The 20,180-nt window shown below is 45.4% G+C and overlaps 1 protein-coding gene across 4 annotated transcripts in view; it reads right to left on the bottom strand.

Annotated features, from left to right (window-relative positions):
- The window catches only part of OPTN (optineurin), a 47,195-nt gene that overhangs the window by 20,301 nt on the left and 6,714 nt on the right, over window positions 1-20,180 (bottom strand). For all 4 annotated transcript variants that reach the window (XM_084782544.1, XM_084782546.1, XM_084782547.1 and 1 more), the window contains exons 2-6: window positions 17,756-17,932; window positions 16,549-16,751; window positions 7,203-7,385; window positions 3,337-3,410; window positions 945-1,079 (exon numbers count right to left, since the gene is read on the bottom strand). In XM_084782544.1, the coding sequence (XP_084638670.1) occupies window positions 945-1,079; window positions 3,337-3,410; window positions 7,203-7,385; window positions 16,549-16,751; window positions 17,756-17,921 (761 nt within the window). In that variant the 5' untranslated portion in view covers window positions 17,922-17,932. The remainder of the gene's footprint in view (window positions 1-944; window positions 1,080-3,336; window positions 3,411-7,202; window positions 7,386-16,548; window positions 16,752-17,755; window positions 17,933-20,180) is intronic.

Here is a 20,180-nt window from a genome sequence, read left to right as displayed (position 1 = left end):
AAGACAGAAAGGCAAGTCTACTGTCCGTCGCTTTCTCCCATGTATCACCTACAATTTTTTTTCAGAAAAATTAAATTTAGAACATCTGTATTCCTATTTTCAGCAATTAGGGGAAAAGGCTGAAGGCTGGCTCACTTATTTCAGAAAAATACAGGGCTGGTTTTGCAATATGTTTGTGCCATAACTGATTTCAGTATGTGCCAACCAGACTGCTGAGCCTGTGCCCCCTACGCTGTGTCTTGGCTCTAGTCCTGCCTTGTCTGAGAAGCAACTACTACCCTGATGCCCATGTAGAGGACTTGAGTCTCTGCAGCTGCTGACTGGCTTGCCCTGTTAAATACCAAGAGGCAGCTGGCTCACAAGATAGACATTCAACATCATAGAAAAAGGAAGCTATCCAGGGTACTCAGGGTGGGGCATGCATCCTCCCCCTCCACAGGCAGGCCTGACCCATTAACTACAATCTCAAGAGCTATATACCTTCTGGTATCCAGGGAGAAAGCTGTGGTTTTGTTTGTTTTGCTTGAAAGCAGGAAGAAAGATTGATTAGAAATATACAATCAGCAAGCTGCAGAGTTTCCACATTTTCTATTTACCTGCTCCAAGGATCAGAGTGCTGACATACATGACATTGTGGATAAAGTGCGTAAACACTGTGATGAGTGGAAGAAGTCAGTCACGGAAGACCACGACTGCTTGAGACCATATATGAATGTCCAGTATGCGGAGAGCTCCAAAGACAGAGTGGATGTGAATGCTGAGGGATGCTGAATCTTATATAGGGGAAAATATTCTAAGACTATATTGTGGTGATGCGTACACAGTCATGTGATTAAAAGCCTTGGAATGTATACTTTAAGGGTGCCTATTGTCTTCCTTATATTTTAGCAAAGCCTTTAATTATTTTTTTTAAGCCTTTAATCTTTCAGGTTAATAGTTCATACCTTTCTCTGGCTTCTTTGAGTGCGATTTCAAGTTTCTCCACCTTCTGGTTTCCTTCCCTGAGGCAAAGCAGGAGCTGGCTCACGGTTAACTCTTCAAACTCCACACAAGTCCTGGCATCCCCTGTAGACTTGGTCCTAAAAAGGCATCGATACCACATTCAGTATGGAAATTAAAAAGGTTTTAATCGCAACAAAATGTCAAGAGAACAAAGAGAGATGCACAATACAAGGGAAGTCAGTGCCCTCCAGTGAATTCTCAACTGCCCAAGCATGGCTGGCTGAACTCTTCTGTGCATGCTGCGAAGGCTGTGGGGGCTAACACAAAGCTCGAGGAAGCCAACCTCATACTGTAAGCACTCACAGAGCCACAGGGCCACAGGGACAGCTCAGCGGCTAGGGCTGGAGGTGCCACCATCTTAGAGACCCTGTTTCGGAGGACTACAGACTAAGTATTCAGGTGCATTCGGACCACAGCCCACTCCAACTTGTTAGAGACTATTGCCTTTGTGAATCAAGGAAAGAAAAAAAAAATCCTGGCTTTGGTTTCACACAAAGCAGAGACATGTAGCTACGACTGGAAAATGTTTTTCTAAGCTTCGGAATCTGATCAGGAGACGTTCACCATAAACAGGCGACTATGACCATCACCCAGCAACAGAATGCTCAGAGTAATGACGGCAGCTCTCAGTCACCCTCGAGGCTCACACATCTAAAAGCCAGCATTAAAGACTCCAGAGCTGGAGCCACAAGCCTAGAAGCCAATATCAGATCCCTTACTAGACTCATAAAACATTAAGAGCTATTGGCTTGAAAGAGGAAGTGGTCTTGGCATATGGAAATAAATAAGAGGAAGTGGCTTAGAAATTCTAAACACAGTTTTCTTTCTTTCCTCTACTTCCAGGAAAGTCTTAATATTAAAAGTAGCAATTTGGGGAAAGTTGAATTCTAAAAAAAAACCCAGGAATAACACTCACTTAATACTAGTTACTTTGTTTGGTGAAAGACTATTTTATTATTACATTCTCCCTGACATGAAAACATAGGGACAGACCTAAAAATTACTACATTTTCTATGCCATTCTCTATGCACATTGATCAAGTAATAGAAAAAATGGTTTTAAAGTCTGTGAGGTAAGCGATGCAGAGAAATTCTGAGCAAACTGATAGGTAAATGGCCTGACATTGCACACACAGAGGATGGGCAAACCACCAGCTTTGGGTGATACCACCTTCAAGAAGCAAGAAGGTCAGTGCCCAGTTCTACAGCATCCGTTCAAAGGTGCTTCCATTACCTGAGATGTCTGTTTCCATGCCAGGCGTGGTGGCCCACGCCTTTAATCCCAGCACTTGGGAGGCAGAGGCAGGCGGATCTCTGTGAGTTTGAGGCCAGGCTGGTCTACAGAGTAAGTCCAGGCCAGCCAGGGCTCCACAGAGAAACTCTGTCTCAAAAAACCACTTCCTAGAAGCTGCTTGCTTGGGAAAGGCAGATTTGAGATTCCAAAGGTAAGATCCTAGGCACTTCTGGCTCAGTGGGTGAAGATACTTGCCATCAAGCCTGACAGCCTGAGTGTGATCCTCAGAACCCACATGGTGGAGAGAACAGAGTCCCATAAACCAGCGCTCCTCAACCTTCCCAATGCTGAGACCCTTTAATACAGTTCTCATGTTGTGGTAACCCCCAGCCATAAAATTATTGTCATTTTCATTATTATTTCATAACTGTATTTTGCTACTGTTATGACTTGTAAATATTTTTTGGAGATAGAGGTTTGCTGGAGGGGTTAGAAGCCACAGGTTGAGAACTGATGCTACTGTCCTGTGGCCTCTATCTATATGTGTGCTGTGGCATGCTCCCTCCCCAGCATATAAAGATCCCCAGGGATTGATAGCTCTCATAGCCACTGCCTCAGAAGGTCACTATTATGTGTTACTATGGCTGACAATCAGTAAAGAATAGGGAAAAGAAAACGGGCGCATCCCACTTAAGGAAGCCGGCAGCCTGCTTAGTTCAAGCAGCTCTCACAAATGAGAAAGCACAGGCCTGCTGACTAGGAACATGTCTCTATTTGATTGAAGACGAATGTGTTTATGCTTCTAAAAGAGAGGAAACACCTCTGCAGCAGGGAAGTCTGCACTTGTTAGCCTTAAAAAGGCACCAGACACTGTTTCCATCCTCTGCCAGTTTGAGTTGCAACATTGAATACCATTTAATGCATGATAGCACTTGGGAAGCTAAGGTAGGATGTTGCAGGTTCAAATCCAACCTGGATTACTGAGGAAGAACCTGCCTCAGGAAACAGAGTAAGTCACTTTTCTACGGTCCAGCATGACAGGCTCAAAGGGACAAGTGTGCCCAGTCTGTGCGCCTGACAGTCAGAGTTCCGTCACTTACATGTTGATGGAGTCTGCTCTTGTAGGCGTAGGGCTGTCCTTCATTTCCCTCACTGCCCCTTCAGCCTCTCCTTCCTGTAAAGGCAGAGGCGAGAAGGAATGAATACAACAGCTCTGCAGACAGATCCCCTTTCAAAGGAGAAAGGCAAGATACCCCCCCCCCCCCCGAGGAAAATCCTCAGCCTTTGTATGAGATATGATCTAAATTGGATCACTCAACTGAAACAGAAAACACCCCCTCTGAGCATGCACATCCCATCAGGATTATAAATATCTAAGCTAAGGCATGAAGGTCAGTCTCCTGTCATGGAACACACTCAACCCAACCCCATAAACATGTGGCTTTGGCTTACAAAGCGATGGTTTTGCCAAGCTGCTTGTCATTGTAAATTTGCCTGCACCATTGGCCTATTAGGGAACCAAAGCCTAAAGCCTAAGACTGGCAGCATTGTGAGCTGGTCCAATAAGCTGATGGGATGAATCTTCACAAATGCACAAAGATGGTCAGGATGCTTTGGCTACACTCTTCCTAAGCCATGGACAGACTTTTCCAGCTCACAGGGGCAAAGCGAAACACATTTTCACTCACAATGGTTGTCACTTCCTCTGGGAGGATGCAGATGACGAAGCCTGGAAGAGGCCTTGTTTAGAAACTTTGATAAAATGTCTGGGTTTCCTGCCTTTTACCAGCCACTTTCAGGGCTAAAACTCTGTGTTTCAGTCATCTTTGGTCATAGAAAAGTGTGTTCTTCAAATCCTCATTCTGGGCATTCTGAATGCACCTAAAATTTCTTTGCGGGCATGGATGAACTAAGGGTCATTTTCCAACTGGACTGATCTGTAAGGCAGAGTAAGGAGTCCCACACTAAATACTTCAGATCTATCTAGTACCCTAGGTGTCTTGCAAGCTGCTCTGCTCTCCCTGGCTTTATCTACAAAGCACACTTCTCTCTTTAATCCCTTTTCCTCTATCAGATAGGAACTTTGACAAAGTGGAAATGACACTTTGCTGGTGTGCTTGTCACCCCTACTTCAGGTATCTCTCAGCAGCACCGAAGGAGAGGCCCCTCCAAGGCTGACTCACCTGCTCTCTTCTCTTATGGGGCTGAGTAAACCCAGATACCATCAAAAGAGACACCTCACAAAAGCTCTGGAGTCAGTTGGTCAGTTCACTTATGTTGCACAGAACTTAACTTTGCTCGCTCTGGCTTCAAATTCTGTTCTTAGAAGCTAAATCATGGCTTCTGGTAGGGAGGTAAAGACCAGATCCCCTCAACCTATGCCCAGAGTTGTTCTCTCTACCGGCCCCCTTAAATAGCTACTTTATTTATTTTGTTGTTTTGTTTTTTTGACACAAAGTTTCTCTGTGTAGCCTTGGCTGTCCTGGATTTACTTCATAGACCAGGCTGCCCTTGAACTCACAGAGATCTGCCTCTCTGAGTGCTGGGATTACAGGCATGTGCCACCACACCTGGCTGTTTATTTTATTATTTATTGTATGCATGTACGTATTGGTCTATGAATAAGTGTAGGTGAGTGCTGGTACCATCGGAGGCCAGAAGAAGAAGGTGTCAGTGTTCTGGAGCTGGAGTTAAAGGCAGTTAGAGGTGAGCCACCCCATGTGGGTGCTGGGAAAAGAACTCAGGGCCTGGGAAAGGGCAGTTAGAGGTGAGCTACCCCATGTGGGTGCTGGGAACAGAACTCAGGGCCTGGGAAAGGGCAGCATCCATTTAACTGCTTAGTTATATCTCTAGGCATCACATCCCTCTTTTGGGACAAGGTTTCATGTATCCCAGCCTGGCCTTGACCTGGCTATATAGGAGAATGACCTTGAACTTCCGATCCTCCTGCCTCCACCTACCGAGTCCCAGGCATATAGGCTTATAATATTACGCCCAGTTTATGTGGTGCTGAAGTGAAACCCAGGGCTTCACCCATGAAGTGAGTTGCCAGGCTTATATGGCTAGTGTCAGGCTCAAAGGAAACCCCAGTTCCCAGCACTACGAAAGGCACAGTCCAGAAATGGCACAGCCTCGGTCCCGCTCACGCTGGACTACAGAAGGATTTCTGGTGGTGAGGCAAAAGCTAGCATTCCTCAGTAAGTTACGAACTAGGGTTCCTGGCTGCCAAAAGGATTCATTTCCCTTGCCTCTGGAAAGCAATGTTCTCCATTAACTATACCTGTAGTTGCATATCAAAGCCCATGCTGGCCTCCAGGCTCCTATAGTCCCCAGTCACAAGTACTGTTCTAAGTCTCAGAGCTCCTGAGGCTTCCCTCCTCCCTCCCCTAAGCCCAGGCCTGCCCTAGCTCACTGGCTCCTCCCCCCCCCCCCAACTCACATGTCTTTCCATGATGCCCCCGCCCACCCCCTTCTCCTGCAGACAGCCCTGGCATGTCCACTCTGCTTCTTTTTCCTTTTGATCTGGACTCTTCCAGATGCCTCTGGATATTTAATCATCTTACACACAATAAAAACCTCCACCCTAATAACTGCTTTACTGCATTCCTCACATACATCTAGGAAAGCCCTTGTCAGTCAGGATACACTTAAAAATAAACAACTTTCCAAGCTTCTCCCAGGGTTAACATCACCTGCTGCCTCCCAGAGGAAGTGACGACCATTGTGAGTGAAAATGTGCTTTGCTTTGCCCCTGTGAGCTGGAAAAGTCTGTCCATGGCTTAGGAAGAGTGTAGCCAAAGCGTCCTGACCGTCTTTGTGCATTTGTGAAGATTCATTCCATCAGCTTACTGGACTATAACCAGCTCACAGTGCTGCCAGTCTTAGGCTTAGCCCTTCATTCCCTAACAAACCAATAGTGCAGGCAAATTTACAATGGCATCTGGCTTGGCAAAACCTAAAAGCCGGTTTATCTCTGTTACATTGTTACTCCTCATTATTTGGCTTAGCTATTTGACAGCAAATCGTGGTAATTGTTTCATGTGTCCTCTGAGGCTTGCTTCTTATGTCCAATTTGCAACAAGCACTCTTACCAACTGAGGAGTTACACAACCAGTACTTGTTATCACTACACTATTAATTATTATTACCATTTGTATGTGTGTGAGAGTGTGTGGGTGTGTGGAAGTGCTCGTGCTAGGGAGCAGGTGCAGAGGTCAGATGACAGCTCTCTGAAGTCAGTGCTCCATCTACCTTTAAGTGGGTTCCAGACACCAAACGCTGGTTGTTAGGCTTAAAGGCCAAGCACCCTCTCCTGATGAGCCATCTTTTCAGTTTCTCTTATCTTTAATTACTGTGGTTCCTCACTAGACTTTGGAAAGAGTCTATTACACTATTAAAAGCAGTTTAAAGGTTGGTGAGATGGCTCAGCAGGTTGAGACACTTGCCACCAAGGCTGATGACCTGAGCTCAGTTCCTTGCACCCATATCATAGGAGAGAACCAATTCCTGCTCCTTGTCCTCTGATCTCCACACAGTGTCATGGCACTTTGTAAAGAATAATTTAAGCTGTTTAAAAATCATCCAATTTGATCACAAATCTGCTCACCTAAGTGAAACATTCAACACAACTGTGTCTCAAAAAAAAAGTTTATGCTTATGGCTTTTGTTTGGGACATTTTGTTTATTTGTTTGTTTTCAGATCAGTCAGAAAAAGGTCCAGCTTGGGAGGACATGTCAAAAATAAGCTGAGTGATTTTGTGTGTGTGTGTGTGTGTGTGTGTGTGTGTAATTTTTTTTTTCATTTTAGCTAGGACAACCTTTGTTAGGCATCATGCTACACTTAAAAAAAATGGAAGCCCCTGGAATCTCCTCATAATTTGGATCGTCTGTGTTGACAACACATTGAGGTATTTTGTTTTACAAGTCTTGGACATTTGCTTCTTACAAAAATAACCACAATTCTTACAGCCATCCTGATCTCAACGAAAGAGTCTTCTGAGGAGCCGCTGGAGTTGAGTTTGAGCTGCAGCTCTGAGACAATGCCCAGCAGGTCCGCCTTTTCAGCCTGAAGGCGCATCACCTGGGTCTTCAGCTGCTCTACTTCCTGCTCCAAGTCGGCCCTGGGAAGCCTGCAGCCGCCTGGGAGGTCCTGGGAAGACCAAGAACGAGACATGAGGCAAATACACAAATCAAACCAAAGGTCTGCGCCCCCATGCCTTTCTCTGTGTCTGTGTCTCTCTCAGTGTCTCTGTCTCTGTCTCTCCCAAAGCAGGATGTCCTGCAGCCCAGGCTGGCCTTGAACTCAGGGCTGAGGATGACGTTGATCTTTGGAGCTTCCTACCTCTACCTTCCAAGTGCTGGGATTACAGACGAGCACTGCTAGGTCCGTTTTTCTTTTGTATGTTGGGGGTGCACATGCATGTGGGGTATGCTCATGGTATGTATGTGCCTTGGATGTCTCTCCTCAGGTGCCATCCACTTTGTCCACCTTTTCTGTCTTTGTTTTATTTTGGAGACAGGGTCTCTTGTTGGCCTAAGACCTGCTAGGTCCAGGCTAGGCTGCCCAGTGAGCACCGGGAACGTACCTGTCTTTAAACCCCGGCACTGGGACTCTCCACACATACCCGTATGCCTGGCCTTTTCATGTGTGTTGTGGCCTTTTCATGTGTACTTCCTTGGCTGAACTGCATGTCCAACTCCATGCCTGTTTTTAGAAAAGACAATTTTCTAACATCCCCCATGCTTTCATCCTCCTTGTTATTCACGCTAGCTGCCAGGTGTGCTACTCTTTGCTGGTGTTGTAAGACTGACAAAAGTAAATCCGGGAGGGACAAGAAGACAAAAGACCTCGAAGAGTTTCTTTCTTTCTTTCTTTCTTTCTTTTTTTTTAAAGTTAAATTTCAGCCTATACAGAAGCAATTATACATATTACTTAGTATTGCACATATGTGACGTTTAAACACATGTGTTTCAAGTTCACTCTCTTGTAATGATCACATATGACAGCAAAGGGGGAACAAGCCCATTCAGATGGGGTGCTGTTTTTTTGGTGCACAGGGAGAACTGATCACGAGGAGAGTGATGTTGGAAGACTCTGAAATACTGGCCTCAGTCTTCTTGGGTCAGAAGGGAAATGTGACACGGCACATAGTCTCTTCTGTGACCTTCCAGGCCTTCCTGGTTCTCTCCTCAGGAACATCCAGAGCTCAATGGACAAGACCCCATGCTCTACTCCCCTTTTCAAACCTTACGTGCAAATACTAAGGCATAACAAGCAGACACACAGACACACACACAGACACACACAGACACACACACACACACACACACCACACACACACACACACACACACACACACACACACACACACACGAGTTTTGTCTTTTGAGTTAGTCTCTTTCTCTGTAGCCCAGGCTGGCCAAGAAATCATGCAGTAGACTGGGCTAGCCTTGACCTCATGATCTTCCTGCCTCAGCTTCCCAAGTGTGGGAATTCTTGTGAAACATACCTGCTTCACACTTAAATGTCTTCAGAAAAGATTTTAAAGAAAAGTCTTAATTCTCCTTAGGAATTAATACCACAATTAAACACCGTCTACAAATGCTCTAAGCAAGTCATTTAAATATGTGAACCCAAACTTGCAGTCACCACCACCGAGCTCAGTTTCCCTTAGCCTTTCCATTTCTTTGCTTTCTCTGACCGTGGACCACATGGTCCGTAAAGTACTACGAATGAGTCTGATAATCTGTGACGCCACTGGAATATGGCTGTCTACTGTGAATTAGCCCTTGCTGGGGAGCCATCCAGGCCTCCCAGGAAAGCAGCTTACAGCGAACATGGAGTCAGGCTGCAAGGAGAGGTAAGACTCCCAAGTGATGGTACTTAGCAATGGCTCAGATGAAAGCAACAAATGTAATCAGCAGTGGTGGCGCACGCCTTTAATCCCAGCACTCGGGAGGCAGAAGCAGGTGGATCTCTGAGTTCTAGGCCAGCCTGGTCTACAGAGGGAGTTCCAGGACATCTGGGGCTGCACAGAGAAACCCTGCCTCAAAAGAAACACAAACAAACAAACAACAAAAACCGGCGGAAAGGGGAGTGTTCATTAACCTGAAACAGGAAGTGCACATGGCAAGGAGCACTGAGGACGTTGCCTTATCAGGAATGTTTACCCTTCTTGCCGAGAGCCATTGCTTGGGGATGTTCATTAGGCATGTGGACTTTCTGGAAGGTAGTCTGGAATTTCACCAGGTCTGTACCATGATGCACCCCCAGGACTGCTTCCAGCCTCTGACACCCCTTCTTTCTTTGCTGCTGCATCTCTCAAGAATCTGTCATGGTGTGAACCCCCATTTTCTGAGTATTTTCTCACTCTGATTGAGCAAACTTCCTATGGGATCTTTTTGAGGATGCACTGCTGTTCAGATAAATTAATTCTTGATAATGGAATTCCTGATTTGATTCAAACAATTTTAGAAGTCAAAAAGTTAGTACAAACTTTGCAGCTGCAATAAATACTTTGGTGGACCTCCAGATGCCTCACTAGGAGACAGGCTTGAAATAGATTTGTGACTTCAGATAAGCTTTCACTTTAGAGATGGCACAACAAGTCCTGGTATGTTCCTTAAGCATGTACCAATTGTTTTAAATTTCCCTTGAACCCAAAATATAATGTGGCAACCAAGAACTGTCTAAATTAAGTAAAAACCTTAATGTCAGAAAATACAAAGTATTTGGTTGTATTTCCTTCCCCCTCCCCCCCTGCCCTGAGACAGGGTCTGTCTGTGTTAGCCTTGGCTGTCCTGGACTTGCTTTGTAGACCAGGTTGGCCTTGAACTCACCGCCTGCCTCTGCCTCCCGAGTGCTGGCATTAAAGGTGTGCACCACCACACCCAGCAAGTCACTGTAATTCCTTATACCTTGTCAGCTTTGGCATAAAATACTATCATTCTAAATGTACTTTGTATCTTGGGATGAAAGATGGATAAAATTATTGTCCTGAGCTCACTATAAACTAATAGATAGCTGGAAAATGTGTAGCCGGGTCTGTCTAATTGAAAAGACACATATCCTGTTGTACCTCTTGGACCTTGTTAAGCTTTAGGCCTTGTCAACTTTTGTCATTCTGAACTATAAACTTATGTAATGGATGCATAGATAAGAAATTTTAATTTTAATGAAAAATCTGTTGCATTCATCTGTTTTTTGTGATTAATTGCCTTTTTTTTTTTTTGACTATGAGGTAATTCTTTTTCTGAGGTAGAGAGCTTTGTCTCAGAAGTATAAAACTATGACCAGACAAAAAACACTGGTTGAAGCCCACCGGAATTCACTTCATCTCGAATTGTAAATACGTAAATATGTATAAAGATATGTGTTTGCATGTAAATGTGACTGTCTGGTTTTTTTTGTATATATGCTACATGAATGTATGTTAGTTGTATGTATGTCCGTGAGGAGCTCCTTTTGTATCATCCATTGAATATGTGTATGAATATGTACAGGTCTATATGTCTGATCATTTGCCTATGTGTACATACAGGTTGAGCCTGCAGCAATGGCCAGAGCAGCTGGTCAGGAAAGAGGCTTTCCCGAGGGCAGCCTGTACTTGCTGTAATTCTGCAGAGGAGATGCTAGCTGAAGTCAACATCATTGTCCCATGTAAGCTCCTGGGAATTTGTTGGTTGAAATTTCTTGCTTCTTTCATCTTTTGAGTGAATGTGCGGTGTGTGACCTCTTTCTTTTCTCCCCTTTTCTCTTTAGTTCACAGAGGGCTAACAGGCCTCCAGCCCTTATCAATGCCCTGAGCCCAGCCCCAAGCAATTAGCTCTGATTGTGCCAGCTTCAGAGAGAGGATGGGCTGCACTAACTAAGCTGGCAAAGACCAATAAAAGTGTCTGTGAACAGGCCAGGAGCTCTTTGTCAGTCTAATTAAGACCACCTGTTGTTAGGCAATAACGACATTAGATAAAGAGTGGCTTTGGGGGTAGGAAGACCAGAAACCTCAGGTGCCCAGACCTTAAGTCCGGGGTTCAAACTCAAGTAGAACTACTTTTGAATTCCTCCATCATAGCCTCCAGATAGATTAAGTCCCAAATAGATTAAGTTTAGGTATAGAAAAAGAAATGCTAGTCTGGCTGGCCCCACATTCACTTGCCCGAACCTGCATTCACCTGACTCAGTCTTTCTTCCCTGGACATCAACAACTTCTCTCTACTTATATTTTATAGAATTCTTAAAGCCTTTTGTTGCTGTTATTTCTTCAATACTGGGAATTGGACCCAGGATCCTACATGCTAGGCAGGTGCTCTACCACTGAGCTATACCCCAGCCCTATCATATATGTATAGTGTATGCATGTACACATGTATGTGGGTGTGGAGGCCAGAGGCTGTGTCAGGATACTTTCCTCAATTGCTTCCCCACCATAGTTTTATTTATTTTAGTTGCACCTTATTTATTTGAGACACTGTGTCTCACTGAACCTGTCCCTCACAATTTCAGCTGGATTAACTAACTAGCCAGGGAGCCCTCTCCACGGCACACCTGGCTCTGTCCAGTGCTGGGTGGCAAATTCACATTGCCACACCTGGCTTTTGTTTTGTCTTTATTGTTATTGTTTGTTTCTTTAAGACAGAGCCTTGCTATATGTAGCCTAAGATGGCCTGGAACTCAGGCTAGACTCCAACTTGTGGCAGTCTTCCAGTTCTGGGATCATAGGCATATACTAGTTCATTACACACGGTCCTAGAATGGATTTTTAGATAGTAAACTTAACAAACAAACAAACAAGCAAACACCCAGGCAGCGAGGCTTGGTGGCGCACACCTTTAATCCCAGAGCTTGGAAGGCAGAGGCAGGTGGGTCTCTGAGATCAAGGACAGCCTGGTATACATATTGAGTTCTAGGACAGCCTGGGCTTGTTACATAGAGAAACTCTGTCCTGAAAAAAAAAAAATCAGCAAACAAAACTGAAACCAAAGTCTAAAACAGGGGGGCTCTGGGCAGGCTTCCATCTGTACCAATGAACACTGCAATAAAACACTGACTCACTACCTCAATGTTTCTTTGGCCCCCGTCAATATAGCTAAAGCCTTACACATTTCTTTCCCCTCAACAGAGATCATACATGATCCTTAAAGCTGCAATCAGTCTTTTCAGATCATGTAAAACACCAGCCTGTCTGAGCCATGGAAGGTTCTGATCTAGGCATAGTAAGATTCTACAGCCTTTGGGGAAGCTCAGGCAAGGGGATTGTTACAAATGCTAGAGCTCAGCCTGGAAAGAGAAGGGGCAAGGAGGGAGGAGAACAGAGAGTATCTAGCATTTAGGAGTCATTCAGTCATTGACAAGAAAAAAATCCTAGCAAAATGTGCCTATTAGTTAGGCTTCATTTCTTAATTTCATTGTCTACCATTTTCTAATTCTTGTGCCCCAACTAAGTTCACCTAGACACTTCAACTGTCACAGTACACACACACACACACACACACACACACACACACACACACACACACCGGATACATGCATTGTTCCCAGATAAGAGTGGATACAATGATCCATGCCAAATGCTGACATGAGTGTTCTACAGGAACTAATTCACTCAATAAATGAAGACAAAGAGTAACCAGTTAGAACAGAACCAAACCAGGAAGCCTCAGAGCCAAGGCTTACCCCAGGCCTTGGGCTCTATTCCATCTGATTTCTTAACCTCAGTGATACAGATAAGCAACTGCCTGTGAACTATAAAAGCCAACTGCTCTGCTGGGGCGATAAAGAGCAGAGACCTCCGATAGACTACAACTGGTCAATGAAATGATTCCTAACGATATTCTGCTACACTCATAGATTGGTGCCTGGCCCCGTCGTCATCAGAAAGGCCACAGAGACCCATAGCCAAACATTAGGCACAGCTCAGGGAACCCCACGGAAGAGGGAGCAGGGAGGATTATAGGAGCCCGAGGGGTCAAGGACACCAGGAGAATACTGTCCACAGAACCAACTAAGCAGGGCGCACAGGGGCTCACACGTACTGAAGCAGTAACCACAAAGCCTGCGTGAATCTGTGCTAGGTCCTCTGTGTGGAGCTGTGGTTGTTTAGCTTGGGTTTTTTTGTGGGACACCTAACAATGGGAGTGGGGGTGTCTCTGAGTCTTTGGCTTGCTCTTGGGATGCTTGTCCTCCTACTGGGGTGTCTTGTCCAGCCTTGGTGTCAGGGTTTGTGCCTGGTCTCATTGCTTTGTTATACTGTACTTGGTTGATATCCCTGGGAGGTCTGCTGTTCTCTGACGAAAAACAGTGGATCTGGTGGGGGCAGGGAGGAGTGGAGGGAGGGGAGGCTGGGTCAGGAGGTATTGTGTAAGAGACGAATGAATGAATGAGTTAATTAAAAACATTCTACACCCATACTTGGTAGAAGGGAAGGGAACAGCTTTAGCAAGTGTCTGAGGACCTGGCATAGTAGGCCATGACATTAGAATCTTACATCATTAGGTTAATTTTCTTTTCCTAAATCATAAAGATCTCCCAGTTACCTGTGGAAAATCATAAATCCACTTATTTGGCCATAAAGCACCTATATGAGAATGCTTTAAATTCCTCTTTGTTTTATCATTGACATTCTCCATTCTTTGCCTGCGCTAAACCCACAGAGGATTCTCTCGCCCATCTCTGTCTCAAACCCACTATTAGCATCTACCCGCTTTGGGCTCTTGCCATTGGCTTCATGGAATACAGGCCTTTGTGTTTCCATGGACCCGTTCCTTTGGCCTAAATCTGGGCTGGTTGTGATGGTTAGCTTTGCCTGTCTGATGAAATAGCCATCTGATGAAATAAGGACACACCTGGGAGATTTGCAAAGCCTGGCTCTCAGCATGTCCTGGGATATATGCCAGGCACGGCGACACACACTTGTAACCCCAGCACTCCGGAGGCAGAGGCAAGAGATTCAGTGGCTCAAGCCAGCCTGGGCTACATAACAAGTTCCAGGCCAACCAGCCTACACAGCCAGACCCTTTCTCAACTACAAGAGTCCTGCGGGTGGGTCTGGGGGTTGGCCAGATTGATAAAGTGCACACCTTGTAAGGGCGAGGGCCTGGGTTTGATCTGCAGCATCCGTGTGAAAATTCTGGGTGCAGTGGTGCATGCTTGTAATCCAAGGCTTCGGAAGCAAGGACGAAGTGAAAGAGCTTGTCTCGAAAGAAGGCTAGCCTTCTTGAGGATGACAACCGAGGCTGTCCTGGGCCTCTGTGTGCCTCCCCACCCCCCACCATTGAGCCAATCTTTTTCTAAATAACTTATCATGCTTTAAATCATCTGACATCATTTTCTTTCCATTACTTCTTGCTTGTTTTACTTCTCTGTTTCCATTTTTATGCATCCGCAGAGAGATGATAAAAGTCAGGGTAAATTCTCAGGAAAAATCACTAATAATCTGACATAGCCCAGTGCCTTGTCTTCTGAAGGGCAAAGTGTGAGGTTTGGCAGGAAGTGGACAGTGGTGTCACCTAGATGAAGCTGCAGCATTGGAGAACCAGCCAGGAGCAAGCATGCCCTGGTTTGTCCTATGTTAAAATGTCTCTGACATGCATTCTTAGGGTGAATGAATCTCACAGGTCAACCAAAATGTAACCATTCCCCTTTTTAAGCATGGCAGCCTGCATATCATAATGGCACACTGCTGAGTCATTTTAGCAGACCATAAAGGGATCAGTTACCACATAACAGGATAACAAGGCCAAAAAGTAAACATCTCAAGGTCCACCTGTAGAATCTAATTTATATCAGGGATATAAACCACAAACGAACACTTGGGTGGTTCCAGGCAGAGGGCCACCTACCACTTTCTAGGACTATGAAACACAGGTTTATAACCTGAATATGGTTTTAGTTCTGGTTTTTTGAGACAGTGAGTCTCACATTACCCAGCCTGGCCTGGACTCACTATGTAGTCCAGGCTAGCTCTGACCTGGACTCACTATGTAGTCCAGGCTGGCTCTGGGCTCTCAGGCCACCTGCCTCAGTCTCCACAGTGCTGGGATTACATTGTAGTTACATGTGTAACTGTATGTTCATGTGGGCATGTACACATGTGTGTGAAGGTGCACATGCATGTGGGTGTGTATTATGGAGGCCAGAGATTGACATGGGCTGTCTTCCTAGATCACTCTCCATCTTATTTTTTGAGACAAGGTCTCACTGAACCTGACCCCCAGTGCTGAATTAACAGGCGCGCACCTCCAATTCCAGAGTTTATATGAGTGTTGGAGATCAGGTCTTCGTGTTTGCACGGCAAGCATTTTACAGACTGAGCCATTTCCTCAGCTTTGGCCTTACACATATCCCTCCCCAAAAGATATTATATGTGAACCAGTCAATGTTTCCAGCAAAACCACACTGCTTCCAAGACCATGTAAAACACTAGTTCAGCCTGAACCATGGAAGGTTTTGATCTAATAGGTCAGACGAATGAGCTTCTACTGCTGTTGTATAACCTCCCAGATAGAAACATCCCTTCCTGCAGGAAAGCAAACAACTCAAAACAGCTTCTGGAAGTCCCTGAAACTGACTAAAATCACTAGTCCCTCCCTGACAAAGTAAGCAATAAAAGTTGAGTCCCCCTTAGAGAGAAGAAGGCTGAGTTGCGAAGACTCTGAGATGAAATCAGCTGCCTGGAAGAAGCAGAAACCAGTTGAGGTGCCTAGAAGAGGTTCTGACCAGAGCCACCTGGGAAGGACGCTGGACAACTTGTTGAGCTGCCTGCAGACTGTTCTGTATGGTCCAGGTTTCCCAGCTTTTGTGAGCTGTCGTCCATGCTGGAGTGGGCCTTGATGATGCAGCTGTCTGATTCATTTCTGATCCTGTAAGTAGCTCCTCACCCATACTCCTGTAAGTAACCCTAATAAAACTCATGGTTCGGGGCTGGAGAGATGGCTCAGAGGTTAAGAGCACTGTCCATTTTTCCAAAGGTCCTGAGTTCAGTTCCCAGTAACCACATGGTGGTTCACAACCATCTATAATGAGATCTGATGCCCTCTTATGGCATGCAGGCCTACATGTAGGCAAAACACTGTATATGTAATAAATAAATCTTCAACAACAACAAAAAACCCAACCCACCCCAAAAAAACCCCAAATCCCAACAAAACCTCATAGTTCACCAAGTTGGACTTTGGTGGTATCCATACTTTGGTTTGCTGTGAGTTCCCTATCTGGGGTTGAGTAGACATGTGTGTAGTATCTCCTCAGGAAAAGTTTGGTCATAAAGCAGTTCTACATACTAAGAATATAAAACCACGATGCATCATGTACTCACTTCAGATGGCCTTTCTGGTTTCTCTCTTAGTCTTCCCAGCTCTTCCTTCAGTCTCTCGTTTTCGTGACTCAGGGCCTTGAGGCGCTCCTTGGCCTCTCTGCTCTGTGTCTCAAACAAATGGCGTTCTTCCTTCTGCTTCTCTGTCCAGGCCGAAAGTTCCTCAAATCGCCCTTTCATAGCTTGATTATTTAGCTTCATGGCTTCTGTTTGAGGTTCAGAGAGAGGAAGTCACCCACCAGGGAATGGATGGAATTTCATGAGTCAGCCTTCCTCTCTGGCCATTTCAATACTGTGGGGCTCACAATCTAAGCATGTCCCAGTGGCCTGGAGGGGCGTGTCAGCAGGAAAAGACTGCGGTGATGTGAGCAGTGTTTGCTCACAGACAAACTGGAACATCATTGCTAGTCCTTAAAGGTCCAAGAAGGCCAGGAATGGTGGCTCATAACTACTCCCAGACGTGGGAGGCAAGAGGCGGGAAAGTCTCAGGTACATAGTGAGCTGGAAGCCATCCAGGCCTACATGAGATGCTGGCTCAAAACAACAAAATCCCCCAAGTAAAACTGATGTGGGGAAATAAATTCCTGTTAATGACTAGGAGCCCAGAAGACTGAGGGTGGCCTTAATCATTCTTGGATTATAATGTCTGTTCAGCCATGGCTAATCCCTCCATGGATAACAAAGTTCCTCTATGTACAGAGCCCAGGATGGCCTTGAACTTGCTATGTAGCACACGGTAGCACTGAACTTGGAATCCCCTGCCTCTGTTCTGGAGCTAGATTGCAGCACCATCATGCCAGCTCAGAATGCTTTCTCCTGACAAGTGGTATTTACAGCTAACTCTGTAATCACAGAGGTGCCCCCTCCCCCAGCCTCTTTCCCTTGAAATGGAGTAAATGTCACCATACTATTTCCTGAGCCAGAATGCTTTTTCTTTTTTGGGGGGGGCTAGTGATAAGGATTCATCCCAGAGCTGTGCCCTGCTAGGTAAGCTCTCTATTATTGATCGACACTCTCAGCCCCCAAACAGACTACTTTTTTGTCTGACCTGTGGACAGATGTACACAGAAAGCCTCTTAGCCCTGCCTGGAGTCTTGCTGTGCTGTTTCCCGACTTGGGAAACAGGCTGAGAAAGGACCTCACTTACAAAGATGCCTTCAGAAGGGATTGTGTTTCCTGAGTGGCGAGTCCAGACAGCAGCCCTGCTCACCTTTCAGCTGGTGGTTTTCAACCAGCAGTTCCTTCATTTGCTGCAGCATCTCCTCGGGGGTGAATGTATCCAGGCTGGGGTGAACCATAGTGGGAGGTCCATTTCCTGGGGTCTCACAGGGGCTGTCCCCCTTCTCAGTCAGGCAGCTCAGGGGTTGATGGGACATGGTGACAGGTCCTATGGAAAAGCCACAAGCTAAACATACAGTTGTCACCGGTCTGTCACAGGCCCACAATTCCCCTAGTGATGGGCTGTAGTTATTCCCAAGGCTGCTGGCTTTCCCTTCAGTTGCACTGTGAAGACTTTCCATTTAGCATCCAGGTACACTGCCCAACCTCACGAGATCATGCGTGGAAAGTGGCAGAGCTGGAAATGAGGGGGGAAGTACAGGATGTGGTAGTGATCAGGGTAATATCTGTAGGCAAAAGATCACCACATAAATGCTCTGAAATCTCTAAGTTCAAATATCCTGATTTTGAGTTTTTTATTGAGAATTGTTTATTGAGAGTTGTTAAAAACTTCATAGTTGATACTTATTGAAAGCTACTGAATTCTGCATATTTTATATTTATTGAAAGCTATTAAAATCTCCATATTTTATCTTTGATTAAAAAGGAATGGAGCCAGGCAAGGTGGCGTACACCTTTAATCCCAGCACTTGAGAAAGCAGAGCAGGTGGATTTCTGTGAGTTCAAGGCTAGCCTGGCCTACAAAGCGAGTCTAAGACAGCCAAGGCTGCAACAAGAGAAACCCTGTCTCGAAAAACTGAAAAAAAGAAAAGAAAAAGAGGAGGGTAATGTTTGGTTTTGGCAGTTCTTGGGCATAGTATGTGCTGGCAGCCTCCAGCAGACATGCCACTGGCTCCTCCTGACCTTCAGCTGAGGAAGCAGGGGTAGCAGCTTGCCCAAGGTCAGAAGTGGCACAAAGTAAGGCTGATGTGAAGACACACAAGAAAGTTGTGAGTAAACTTTTATTTTTATTGAAGCTTTGATACGATATTTATCAGTGCATACACATAAAACCCTAAAGCAGCTTGTATATCCTCCTGCATATCCTGAGAACACCGCTGTGTATATGGCTTTATTTCATAGAAATGCCAATGAGGGCACATACATAAGAGTAAATGCCTAATCCACCTCTTTATTACCTACTCAGCAGACATGGACATCTTTCCAGTGACTGGCTACACACACATTTCAGGCAAAAAATGTACCTTTGCACTCCATGAAAATGATAGATATGCCCATCAAGAACGGCCCTGCTCTAAAAAGGCGAATGACTGAAGTCCAGAGAGATGCGTTAAAAAATATTATTTCTTAGGCCCACAGAGATGGCCCAGTATTTAAAAGCACTCACTCCTCATTGGCTCCTAGCATCTAGCTCAAAATTGCCTGTAACTCCAGCTCTAGGGTACCTGAAGTCCTTTTCTGGCCTCCAGAGACACACATGTATACATGGTACGTACTCACACAGACACACAGACACATATATTTTTAAAAACTTAAAATTTTATCTCTAATAATTAATTATAAGATAATTTAAAATCCATCTATGCAACAAATAGTATCAACTGTGAGAAAGCAGAGAGCCACTGGTGCCACAAAAGACATGGGGCTTCTTCATGTGAGATGAAGGCATGTGGGCAGGTGTTGGTGAGTTCTCCCTCTCTTTCAGTAGGAATTAAATCTAGGGCCTCAAGCATGGTAGGCAAGTGCTCTACCACTGAGCCACAGCCCTGGTACACAGTCATTATCATCATCTTTTTTTTCCTCCTTTCCTTCTCTTCTTCTTCTTTTGTGTTTTTCAGACAGGGTTTCTCTGTGTAGCCTTGGCTGTCCTGGACTTACTCTGTAGACCAGGGTGGGCTCAAACTCACAGTGATCCACCTGCCTCTGCCTCCCTGAGTGCTGGGATTAAAGGCATGTGCTACCATGCCGGGCCACAATCTTCCTTCCTTCCTTCTTTCTTTTGTTGTTGTTGTTTTTTTGTTTGTTTTTTAAAGACAGGGTTTCTCTGTGTAATAGACTGTCCTGGAACTCTCTTTGTAGCCCAGGCTGGCCTTGAACTCACAGCAGTCTGCCTGCCTCTACATCAGGAGTACTGGGGCTAAAGGTGTGTGCCACGTCTGGACCACAATCTCAGACTGCCAGTTCCTCAGAATTTAGGTGCCTACGTGGCTCCACTGAGTTGTAGTCCATTATACATGAAATCAGTCCCTCTTCTGACAGGTAGGAGAGCCACCCTTTCTGCCATGTAACCATGTCATACATCAGTGTGTATGCTTAATACCTACATATGAAAGGAAGACCAGGTGCACAGGATGAGAGCTGCTTTCTGTGCCCTCAGGAGGCAGGGTCCTGGGATCTCTGCAGGTTCTCTAGTCAAGGGTCAGGTGCACAGCTTCTAGACGGAAGAATTTGTAGGT

This window comes from Acomys minous (assembly GCF_964271855.1).
Source record: "Acomys minous genome assembly, chromosome: 5".
Taxonomy (NCBI): domain Eukaryota; kingdom Metazoa; phylum Chordata; class Mammalia; order Rodentia; family Muridae; genus Acomys; species Acomys minous.
The sequence above is the reverse complement of the archived record's forward strand: the minus strand, read 5'-3'. Positions and strand labels throughout refer to the sequence as shown.